The following is a 13847-nucleotide window of genomic DNA, read 5'->3' on the forward strand; positions in this document are numbered from 1 at the left end:
AATTACATCAGTCTTGAAATAAGCCATCCCTAATCATGGACCCAAACAGTATTTAAATGTGGCCATAGCTCACTCTGCTGAACATCTGCTAATTCTGCTTTTTTTCCTAGTAACCAACAATGCAATGAATATCTGGAAAGCTAAATCTCACACATGCATGACATCCTTTCAAACTTCTGCTGGCACTCATCCAGGACTGAACTAAATACCAGGTTCTCCCCAACTTCATCCCTTCTATATGGTGAGAGAAACAAGGAAATAAATGTAAACTGCAACAGTGTTAAAGGCAAAGTAATAAACTGTGCTTCCAGGGAAAAGCCTCCCAAAGAATTGGCAATTATGCTGAGATCTGATGAGTCATTAGTGCTAGTGAGGCAAAGAAGGAAGAAACTGTGTGTGTTTGCAGCAAAAAGAACAGCAATTTAAAAAGTCCGGGGCTGGAAGGTGCTGGAATTGGAAGAGCAGCCTAGCTAAACCAGGAATTAAGGAGGAGCTCAAACTGACAGGAGGCGAGAGCACAACCTTTCAGGATTTTGTAAGCCATGTTCATTAGTCTGATTTGTATTCTAGGAATAAGAGGATGACAGTGAATGATTCTGTGCACATTTTGAAAATCTGATACTTGCTGGAAAGGCTATATTCTATTTTACATTCCCCTACAGTTTCACCAACACTAAATATCATCTTAAGAATATGGTAGTTTTAACTACTGGATACTACCTTTTTTCATCTTTATTACCCATTTCCTATTGGAGTGCTTTTTTTTTTTACTGGATACAAATTATTTTTTACTGGACTGAATTTAAGACTTCATTTATTACCTTTTCTCTCTTTTGTGCTCTAATTATTTGCCTTTAAATTACTTATGTCAAAACATTATATACTCAGCAATCTTTAAAGATTCTGCCATAAAAGTGTTCTCTCACTCCAATGTTATATATTCACCTACATTTTCTTAGTATTTCCACGATTTGATTGCTCATATTCAATCATGATGTCTTGACATTTATAAATAGAAATCTAACTTTACTTTTCAAACGCTTAACTAAGCAGTCATTCCTGATGTCACTTTTATCATTGTAAGTAAACAAATCAGAAAATAATTTATTGATGTTTTCTTAATCTTCTACTCTGTTATCTAATCATATATATAAATATATATATAAATTATATATAAATATATAAAAATATATAAATTATATATAAACATATAAATATATAAATTATATATAAAATATATAAATTATATATAAATATATAAATTATATAAATATATACATTATATATAAATATATAATTATATAATGTATATATTTATATATTTATATTTATATATAAATATATAATTGTATAATATATATTTATATTTATATATAAACAATTATATAATATTTATATTTATATATAAACATAATTATATTATATATTTATATTTATATATAAATATATAATTATATTATATATTTATATTTATATATAAATATATAATTATATTATATATTTATATTTATATATAAATATATAATTATATTATATATTTATATTTTTATATTTACATATAAATATATATAATTATATATTATATATTTATATATTTATATTTATATGTAAATATAAATATATATGAATATATTATATATTATATATAAATATATATAATTATATATAATATAAAATATATAAATTATATAATATATATTATATATACAAATTATATATAATATATATTATATATAATTATATAAAAATATATAAATTTTTATATAATCATATATATAATCATATATAATCATATATAATCATATATATAATCACATATAATCAATCACATATAATCATATATATAATCACATATAATCATATATATAATCACATATAATCATATATCATACATATAATCACATATATAATCTCATATATAATCATATATATATAATCACATATATAATCATATATATATAATCACATATATAATCATATATATATAATCACATATATAATCATATATATATAATCACATATATAATCATATATATATAATCACATATATAATCATATATATATAATCACATATATATAATCATATATATATAATCACATATATATAATCATATATATATAATCACATATATAATCATATATATATAATCACATATATAATCATATATATATAATCACATATATAATCATATATATATAATCACATATATAATCATATATATATAATCACATATATATAATCATATATATATAATCACATATATAATCATATATATATAATCACATATATAATCATATATATAATCACATATATAATCATATATATAATCACATATATAATCATATATATAATCACATATATAATCATATATATATAATCACATATATAATCATATATATATAATCACATATATAATCATATATATAATCACATATATAATCATATATATAATCACATATATAATCATATATATATAATCACATATATAATCATATATATATAATCACATATATAATCATATATATATAATCACATATATAATCATATATATATAATCACATATATAATCATATATATATAATCACATATATAATCATATATATATAATCACATATATAATCATATATATATAATCACATATATAATCATATATATATAATCACATATATAATCATATATATATAATCACATATATAATCATATATATATAATCACATATATAATCATATATATATAATCACATATATAATCATATATATATAATCACATATATAATCATATATATATAATCACATATATAATCATATATATATAATCACATATATAATCATATATATATAATCACATATATAATCATATATATATAATCACATATATAATCATATATATATAATCATATATATATAATCATATATATAATCATATATATATAATCATATATATAATCATATATATATAATCATATATAATCATATATATATAATCATATATATAATCATATATATATAATCATATATATAATCATATATATATAATCATATATATAATCATATATATATAATCATATATATAATCATATATATATAATCATATATATAATCATATATATATAATCATATATATAATCATATATAATCATATATATAATCATATATAATCATATATATAATCATATATATATAATCATATATATAATCATATATATATAATCATATATATAATCATATATAATCATATATATATAATCATATATATAATCATATATATAATCATATATATAATCATATATATAATCATATATATAATCATATATATAATCATATATATAATCATATATATAATCATATATAATCATATATATAATCATATATAATCATATATATATATTTTTTCCCCTGGGCCACTACCACACTCATAATTTTATAATGTATTTCATGTGATATAAAGTTCTCCCACACATATTTGTTTTATTTAGCTATCCCATAAGAAACTTACTGCCTTCTCATGATACATTAAATTGGCTTTCACAGGGATTTTTAAATAAACTAATAAGGTTTCAATCTAACTAGGAGATACCCATCTGGAATGGAAAGAGGTGTAAATGACCTTTAAGACTTCAGCAACCCTTCCAAACAACTACTAAAATTTACATAAATGTTTGCATGTAATGGGTGAAGAGTTTGAACAAATATCCCATAAAACTGTTTACCATAATTGACTTTTTATTTAAAAAATTACACGGAGCAATTTCCAGCTTATCTTTTTTTATAAAAGTACTGCCTATATCAAACATTTTATATCACGTTAATTCCATTGAAGAGCTGCCTTTTTCTGTTAAGGTACTGATTCCAATTGATGGGATACATGCCCTTAATACAGAAAGTTTCCATTATTTATTCAAATATCAAAATTAAGATTATTGAGAAGTTTATTGCTTTATGGCTGGGCAAGATGCTACTAGAACATTTTAGGTAAATAATATTCTTTATTAAAAACTATGAGGTCATTCTGTTTAAAACTTTCAAGATAATTCACAGAAAACAGATATATTTATTCAAATTAAACATTAAAGGGCCAGGCTACTAGCTATAGACATTTACATGTGAAGCAGCTCTTTTTTTTTTTTTCTGAGACCGAGTCTCACTCTGTCTCCCAGGGTGGAGTGCAGTGGCCCAATCTCGGCTCACTGCAACCTCCGCCTCCTGGGTTCAGGCAATTCTCCTGCCTCAGCCTCCCGAGTAGCTGGGAATACAGGCGCGTGACACCACACCTGGCTAATTTTTTTGTATTTTTAGTAAGATGGGGTTTCGCCATGTTTGCCAAGCTGGTCTCGAACTCCTGACCTCAAGTAACCCACCCGCCTCGGCCTCCCAAAGTGCTGGGATTACAGACGTGAGTCATGGCGCCCGGCCAATGAAGCAGCTCTTTAAAGAAATAAGACATGAAAATAGGTCTGTCCTGGTATACTACACATAATTGAAATGAGTAACACCTGGAAGACCAATATTGTTATGCTATGTTCTGTTAGGATCTTAAAAAAAAAAAAAAAAATCAGATATTTAGTAGTCCATTCGTGCTTAAAATATTCATATGCATGAGAAGCCTAAAGAAAAAAAACACCTCTGTACATGATGATCAAAAGAAAGTTATAAATTTTTTTGAAATTGCACTGTTATTTAAACCACTTTCCTGAAGTCAGACCCTCCTTGTAGCTGGCACAATTTTTCAGGTCAATTGGCAACCTGGGGAGGCCCCTCTGGTATTAGTGAAGTAAAGAAGGTGGTGATGAAAGACCAAGCTGAAGCCATTAATCCAGGCCTTTGAATTGCACTGGCATCTTCACCTCCATCTTCTCCACTCTCATCTTCAAGCCCATCATCCATAAGACGCTCCTTTCAAGCAAAACAAGAAAGATACTCCTGAGTGATGTGAACGAGCATTAGCTCATAATAGAAGACAGTTAAATTCTTTGTAGAACAAAGGACTATGAAGTGGTATGTATGTATGTGGTCATTAGAAATCTTTAAGGCCAAAATTGATAAATTCCTCACTGTTCCAGTTTAAAAGGGACAACTGCCAATGCAATACAATAAATTCTTACCATGTATATAATTTTATTTCTAGGCTATTTTCAAGAAAAAAAAGTTACTTCTTCCCATTTAGTTATAATATATGACTGATTCAGTATAATATTCTAAGTTCTCCCAAATGAAACCACCACAATTTATATGTTAGCTTTCTTTCATGTGCCATTTCACAAATACTTATGGAACATCCAACATTCTTTCATCATGTTGGTCCCATACCGTGCTGGGAAAATCTCAGTATCTTAAGTATACAAAAGCTTCAATCACATACCATTTCTTCAAGTTCCAAGTTGTTTGCATTTTGCCCATCATTGTTAACTTCGGCATTATTGTTGGGAGCCTGCTGATGACCTCCTTCTTGCCTAAAAGGAAACCATCCAGCTTGGTGTCTGTTCAGTAAAATAAAGAGAAAATAAAATAAGTCACAGTTGTTTTTATTTGTAACACTATAAAATGTTATTAGTGTCCTATAAGAGAAAAATGATTAGAACTATAATAAATAAAAAGACCAAATCTCCCACTTCAGGACAGGGAACTACCCTTTTCAAAGCAATGACAGCAAAACAAAACCAACCCAAATCTCTAAGTCTATCAGGGACTTCACTGGCTCTATGTTAGTTATTAAAACATATCAGGAATCATAAATCTTTTCTGGTACTTTTCAAAATGAAATACAACTTAGATATTTGTTTGCCCCTTGGAGAGAAGGGAGCAGGGGAAAAATAGTCTACTTATGAAAAAAATCTGGCTTATACCTATAGAATCTACTATTGGTAATTCTAATGAAAGAGGACGACCTTATGCAGGAGTGCATCATACACTTGTTAAGTTCGAAATAATGGATAGAGTATGTCTCACTGAATGAACAACTTTTATAAAATACAGTAAACAAAAAATCTGCTTCTAAATAATTCTGATAAACATTCTCACTCAACAAAACCTGCCCTTGCTTTTGGCATCAAAAACATGACAGATATCTAAAGCCCAGCATTCATATTCCTTCACTCAACATTCACAACAGACTACCCTAGACCAGATTCTGTGCTGAACAGTTTCAGAAATTAAACCACAAAAAGTTAATGAACATCACTCACAAATAAACCAGTAGCATGGCTCCCATTACCATGATAAACCGACTAAAAGAAGAATAGAAGTATACAATGCTAAGGAGAATCGCAGCTCGTGAGAACGTGTACATCCAGTCTAGCCAGTCTCGATTGAAGTCTTCTTCATTTAGTACTGGACCTCCCTGTGCATTCATTTGAACATTCTCATTCATGGGTCGATTTTCTTGGGCCACTAGGTTTGGAGCTGGTGGGGGTTCTTCTCCAGGAACATGTGCCAAATTTAGAGGCTGTGAAGTAGTAGGCTGGGTTGGGTTGACATTTGATGTGGCCTGAGCTGAAACTGCAGCTTGACTGAAATAGTCACCAAAATAAATATTAAAAAGAAAAAAAAAACTTTACCATACCATATTTTTTTAAAACTTCTTGGGGAGCTATATGTATTTTTCATAAACCTAATATGGAATATCCCAACTGCTGCACCACATTTCTTAGGTAAGCACAAATTCCAGTGGAAAAGTGGAGCCAAGGTTGATGATAGATGTCGCACAGGAAAGGATGTTCTCTCAGCCTGGTATTGTAAGATGATAGGGGAAGGCAAAAGACGTGAGAGCAGCCATGTTAACCACTCCTCTCTCTTTCAATCAATTACCTTATCAGCTAATGAGATGTCCAAACCTTTTCATGAATGCCCCCTTTTGTTATTCTACACGGGATGAATACTCCCAAGCTCACCACCTACCTCTCCCTCAGACCCACGTTTTGAAAGGCTTGTCTAAAAATATATACTATTACTATACTGTGTGTCTACTGTCAGTGATAAATGATTTGTATTAGTATCCTAAAATCCTAAATACATCTCAGATAACAACCCTTCCACCCCAATACTGATTTGGAAGAACTCCAACTGGGGACCACTGATCCTTGTCAAGTTAGAAAGAATTGTGATTCTGAGGTTTGCTTATATAATTTGATTGCTTAAAATTTCCCAGTAAAGAATAAATTTCCTAGTAAAGTGATAACATATCTTGGATTTGCTTTAAATTATCCAACAGAAGGAAGAAAGTTGTAAAATAAGACTGACATGAATTGATAAATGTCAAAGCTGGGTGATAGGTACACATGGATTCCTTTTACTACTCTACCTTGTTATGTTTTTAAATTTTTCTACAATAAGAAGTTAATAATCAAGAGAGCACAAGAAAGTTAAATAAGTGGTTCCCAGGCTACAGAATCCTATTTAAGCCAGTATGCTAATACCTTGTACCTGTATAGGGCTTTTTAGTTTAGAAAACACTTCCTACTTCATGAATATTCTGATACACAGGTGAGTTACGTTATTTTAAAGGGGAGAAACTGAGGCTCTGAAGTTAAATGATGCACATAAGAGTATATGATTTAGCAGCAAGCATAATAAGCCCCCCTTATCTTACACAGTTCTTGTGAGGTTCACAAACGAGACAAGGTGGGGTACAGCATCCAGCAGAGTACTGAGCACAAAGCAGTCACTCAAATGATAACCATTACCATGGCAACATGTAAGGTATGAAGATCCTGTCTGGAGCCAAGGGCTTACGAAAGAGAGCCTTAGGATACGAGGTTCATAAAGCAGCTTAGCTTTATGGGGAAAGGTCTGGAGGAAGGACAAGGATGTAGACTTCACAGTGGGCAAGAGAATCAGTGGATATCTGGGTGGCTGCAGGAATGACTGACTTAATTATGTGTTATGAAATATAACCTGGCAAACCAGGCATGGTGGCTCATGCCTGTAATCCCGGCACTTTGGGTGGTCAAGGCAGGCAGATGGATCCCTTGAGGCCAGGAGTTCAAGATCAGCCTGGCCAATGTGGCAAAACCCCTGTCTGTACTAAAAATACAAAAATTACCAAGATGTGGTGGCACATATCTGTAATCTCAGCTACTGCGAGGCTGAGGCACAAGAATCGCTTGAACCCGGGAGGCGGAGGTTGCAGTGAACCAAGATTATGCCACTGCACTCTAGCCTAGGCAACAGAGTGAGACTCTGTCTCAAAAAAAAAGAAAGAAAGAAAGAAAGAAAGAAAGATAGATAGATAGATAGATAGATAGATAGATAGATAGATAGATATAGATAGATAAAAGAAATGTAACCCAGCAGCAGTATAAGGAAATACAGTAAAAAGACTAAAAGGAGAAAGAGCTATTGAAGTCAAGCGGACTTAGAATGAGAAAAGATCTGGGTGAAACATTGCAGGTAGCATATGGGGAAGGACAAAAGCTCTATTAACTCTTCATAAAATACTGCTTTCAGGAATAATAGAAGCCAGAATCAAAGCTGTTTATGGTTAAGAGCTTGAGTAATAAGAAGAGAGCTAGTATGACTGACGAAGAAGTGAGAAAGGAGAAGGCACTTAAAGAACAGAGGAATTGAATTTTAGATGTACTGAATTTGAGGTAAAGGCTCATTCCCCTATGGAAATCTTCCAACAATAAAGCAGAGACACAGGATGAAGCACAGGAGATGAGGAACCAGGATTCATCCACAGAGAGCTAACAACTAAGACCACGCAAAAAAGAAATCCAAGAGAACTACCCCCACAACTAAATCCCATCCTCTCTACCGACTATGAGTGCTGAGAAGCACGTAGTAACAAATATGTGATGAACTGAGAAAGAAATGTTAATAAAATGAGCTATTAAAGGACACAGAAAGACTGACCAGAAAGATAAAAAAGATACGGAAGACAAAAGAATCACAGAAACAAGGAGAGGAGAATGGTAAAGAGAAGCTAATCAATGTTAAATGAATGCAGAATGAGTTGAGGAGAATGAAGGCTGAGAAACTGTCCTCAATGCTAGGACTGTTCCATGCTGACCAGAATCAAAACGGACTAAATACTGAGAGTCAAGTAAGCATATTAGCTGCACTTGAGCCCTACATAAGCTATGGCCTCCCTGACATGATTCTATTCCTTTATTCATTTGACTAACCCTTCATGTATATTTGCTGCCTTCGAGTGAAACATTCCTAAGTTTTCTCCTCTTAAATTTATAAAATGTTATATTAAAAATCTGAATACTGCTAAATGTAATTAGGGAAGACAGGGAGGAGCCAAGGGCAGGGTTAGTTCATGTGAACTGGAGGTGAACCCTTTTTCCTTTAGTCAAAACAACATTAAATACATAAACAAATGAAATGCCAAATCAACTTACTTAGGATAAAAAGAAAACAAAGCAAATAACACACTGAGTAACTTAAAAAATGAACTCAGATTAACTTACTACTGCATATAATACTGATGAGCATACATCTGTTGCCACCACAGCATCTGCAGTGGGCTAAACGCGGGATACACTGGGAATCCAGGTGGAGCAGCTTGCCCAGGAAATTGGTTGTCTACATTTCTGCAAGAAATAAATAATGAGCTCTTTTAATGCTCTAGCAGCTAAAAGTATTATTCTAAATTTTCATTTCTGAACCCCAAGTCAACCATTGACAGAATATATTTAAATCTCACTGAAAAGAAAAATACTTATTTTCAACGATTCTTCAAATAAGACAATATGTCTTACATAAGTTGACCCAGGGCCCAACTATATAGAATAACTAACATTTCAGTCCAGTTTTAAAGGGAAAACAAAGAGAAACACCACAAAATGTACATCCAATCTAAACATTTATTATCTTCCCATTTCATTACATGAAGCCAAAAATACCTTCATTTTAAGTACATTTTCCTTAAGAAACAAAGCCCTAAAATAAATTTCATGACAAAATATTTTTGGGGAATGGTGAAATAGACAAATGATATTTTATATTAGTAATAAACTATTATTAAAATATAGCAGCTATGAGCTGTAAAATAAAAAAGAACATTACAAAAACCTGTAAAATATTCTGTAAAGAGACAAGATTAGTAGAACATGTTCACATATACATTCTTAAAGTAGGTTAAAATTTTATTTCTTTTTTTTTTTTTTGAGATGGAATCTCGCTCTTTCGCCCAGGCTGGAGTGCAGTGGCGTGATCTCGGCTCACTGAAACCTCTGCCTCCTGGATTCAAGCAATTCTCCTGCCTCAGTCTCCCAAGTAGCTGGGACTACAGGCATGCGCCACCACACCTGGCTAATTTTTTTTTTTGTATTTTTAGTAGAGACAGGGTTTCACTGTGTTGGCCAGGCTGGTCTCGAACTCCTGACCTCAGGTGATCCGCCCGCCTTGGACTCCCAGAGTGGTAGGATTACAGACTTGAGCCACTGCGCCTGGCCAAATTCTATTAATTCAGTAAAACTTGTGGAAGGTCACATTTAACTTCTCCATACTTCAGTTTCCTCACTTCTAAAATGGATCTAATAATAGAATCTTCCTCACAGGATTCTTACCCTGTATTCATGAAATGTTAGCTAGTTTTATTTTTACTCTCCCCCATTCCAACACCGAACATGATGCCAAAGTGTATAATGTGAGATTTGTAGAAAATCACATATATCAAGACAACTACAGAGATAAACAGGTAAGAAAATGCACAATTCTTTGTGAATTTGCTAACTCTTCTTCACATTACTTGATTTTTATCTTTAGCTGATACTAGTTTGGTCTATCCAGAGTGAGACAAGAATAAATTCATTAGCTATAATTTTATATTCTAAAGACTGTTTACACATACAATTGGTAATAATTGATTATAGAAACCTAACTTAGAAGAGCCTGGGGAGCTAAGCCTTATCAACAGGCTATACTTAAAGAAACCTGGTGCTAGGTAAGGCATCACCTTCCCCACATATTACCTGAACTTTCCTTATTCTTGATGGAGCAGTGGCAGCCACACAGGGTCCCATCCTCAAAAGACCCTTCAATCTCCTAATATTTTATATATATTTCCTTCATATAGGGTCCTATATAAGGGGGAAAAAACTTCAGCTCTCTTGGACACAGGACAACAGACGACACAGCATCTCCCCACCTCAAAAAAAGCAAAACTCAACCCAGCTATTCCTTTAAAAAGATGTCAGTTAGTGATCAACTCTGGAGAGAAAGCCATACCACTGAGGCAGAGAAGTATTTTAAAAACATTTGTTTTGTACATCTCAGCATTTACACCAGGGAGCTGATGCATCTCTGAGCAAATCTATAAAACTACCTAAATCAAGTATTACAGCAATGTGCTGTATCTAGATGTATATTTTAAATTTTATTAGTATTTCCCATTACGAAAAAACCCATCCCCTTGAAAGTAAATCTCCACCAATCTCTATCATTAATAAGAATGTCAAACAAGTCTGTTACTTCAACTGTAAAATGGGAAGGCTGGAGTTTGTCACTGTTTTTAAAGCTCAAGGGAGAAAAGCCACTAACCATTACTTTTTTAAAAAGTTATAGCTTCCCATGTCACCCTCCTGCATGCTGCCCAAAACATATGGAGAATATAAGGTGACTGTTGAAAATATGTTGCCAAAATAAATAAATAACCTCCCCAAGTATTCTTCCCTTTTTCCCTAATAAGTTAGAAAACTACTGGACGATATAATTGCCAAATGCATCCCAGGCCCAAGAGGACATACTATAATTTTCAGTTGTGTTCATTACCCTCAGACAAGATGGTATGCATTTGGTATTCTCCAGAAACAAGGAATAAAGGATCTGATGCTAAATTATAAAGTTATTAATAAAATATATAGGAATAGATACAATGAAACACATTACTTAAGAATTTAATATATTTTAGAGGATGCATCATTAAACAACAAGTTAAAGAGAATTGTTATTTAATGCTAGGAAAAAAGATGATCAAATCTGTGGGGGAAAAGAGTTTAAAAGCTTCATCTCATTCTGTGTATTCAAATAACAGAGCTGAAATAAAGTATTAAGAGTGAAACCACAGATAGCCTAGAAGAAACTAGAATTATTTACCAACCCTTTGGAGGAAGGACATTCCTAACTTAAGTAACAGAAGAAAGAAGAAAAAAAATCAACATATTTGACAACAAAATTTAAAGAGAAATGGCAGAGAAATGTTGCAATAAATTGTAGTTAATATGTTTTCTATATAAAGAACTGATAGAAACAGAATAATCATTAGGATATCAACTATTAATTAAAGCAAAGATAGCTTTTTTAAGTTTGTTTGCCAAGGTAGAAAAGATTAAATAAAAATATCCATTATTGGCAAGAGGTACAGGTAAAACCTAACTCTTTGATTGCTAGTGGCAGTATAAATTGGAATAAGCCGTTAAAACACAATTACAAAATTAAAGACCTTTAAAAATGTTTTGCTCTATGGAAAAAAAATTCTAGCTCATGGATAAGAAGAATCAATATCATTAAAATGGCCATACTATCCAAAGCAATTTGTAGATTCAATGCAATCCCTATGAAACTACCAATGACATTTTTCACAGAACTAGAAAAAACTATTTTAAAATCCTTATGGAACCAAAAAAGAGCCTGAATAGCCAAGGCAATCCCAGGCAAAAGGAACAAAGATGGAGGCATCATGTTACCCGACTTCAAACTACTGCAGGTCTACAGTAACCAAACCAGCGCAGTACTGGTACAAAAACAGACACACAGACCAATGGAACAAAATAGCCTGGAAATAAGGCTGCACACCTACAACTGTCTGATCTTTGATAAAGCTGACAAAAAACAAGCAATGGGAAAACTATTCAATAAATGGTGCTAGGATAACTGGCTAGTCATATGCAGAGGATTGAAACTGGACCCACCTTCCTTACGTCACAGACAAAAATCAACTCAAGGTGGTTTAAAGACTTACATGTAAAACTCAAAACTATAAAAATCCTGTAAGACAACCTAGGCAATACCATTCTGGACACAGGAATGGGCAAAGATTTCATGACAAAGATGCCAAAGCAATTGCAACAAAAGCAAAAATTGACACATAGGATCTAATTAAACTTAAGAGCTTCTGCACAGCAAAAGAAACTATCACCAGAGTAAACAAATACCCTACAGAATGGAAGAAAATATTTGCAAACTATACATCAGACAAAGGTCTAATATCTAGCATCTATAAAGAACTTAAACAATTTTAAAAGAAAAGAAAAACATTTAAAAAGTGGGCAAAGGACATGAACACACACTTTTCAAAAGAAGATATACATGTGGCCAACAAGCAAATGAAAAAAAGCTCAACATCACTGATCACTACAGAAATGCAAATCAAAACCATAATGAGATACCATATAACACCAGTCAGAATAGCTACTATTAAAAAGTTAAAAAATAACAGATGCTGGCAAGGTTGCAGAGAAAAGTGAACACTTCTACACTGTTGGTGGGAGTGTAAATTAGTTCAACCATTGTGGAAAGCAGAGTGGTGATTCCTCAAAGAACTACCATTTGACCCAGCAATTCCATTACTGGGTATATACCCAAAGAAATATAAATCATTCTATCATAAAGACATATGCATGTGAATGTTCATACAGCACTATTCACAATAGCAAAGACACAGAATCAACCTCAATGCTCATCAATGACAGATTGGATAAAGAAAAAGTACATATACACCATGGAACACTAAACAGTCATAAAAGAAAATGAGATCATGTCTTTTGCAGGAACATGGATGGAGCTGGAGGCCATTATCCTTAGGAAACTAACGCACAAACAGAAAACCAAATACCGCATGTTCTCACTTATTAGTGGGAGCTAAATGATGAGAACACATGGACACAAAGAGGAGAATAACA

The 13847-nt window shown here is 31.8% G+C and overlaps 1 protein-coding gene across 4 annotated transcripts in view; it reads right to left on the reverse strand.

Annotated features, from left to right (window-relative positions):
• Positions 1–3705: 3705 nt before the first annotated feature.
• The window catches only part of HERPUD2 (HERPUD family member 2), a 66280-nt gene continuing 56138 nt past the window's right edge, over positions 3706–13847 (reverse strand). For all 4 annotated transcript variants that reach the window (XM_019031647.3, XM_019031648.4, XM_055347601.2 and 1 more), the window contains 4 exons: positions 9414–9536; positions 6183–6506; positions 5360–5477; positions 3706–4893 (listed from right to left, as the gene is read on the reverse strand). In XM_019031647.3, the coding sequence (XP_018887192.3) occupies positions 4732–4893; positions 5360–5477; positions 6183–6506; positions 9414–9536 (727 nt within the window). In that variant the 3' untranslated portion in view covers positions 3706–4731. The remainder of the gene's footprint in view (positions 4894–5359; positions 5478–6182; positions 6507–9413; positions 9537–13847) is intronic.

Source organism: Gorilla gorilla, chromosome 6 (assembly GCF_029281585.2).
Source record: "Gorilla gorilla gorilla isolate KB3781 chromosome 6, NHGRI_mGorGor1-v2.1_pri, whole genome shotgun sequence".
Lineage (NCBI taxonomy): Eukaryota > Metazoa > Chordata > Mammalia > Primates > Hominidae > Gorilla > Gorilla gorilla.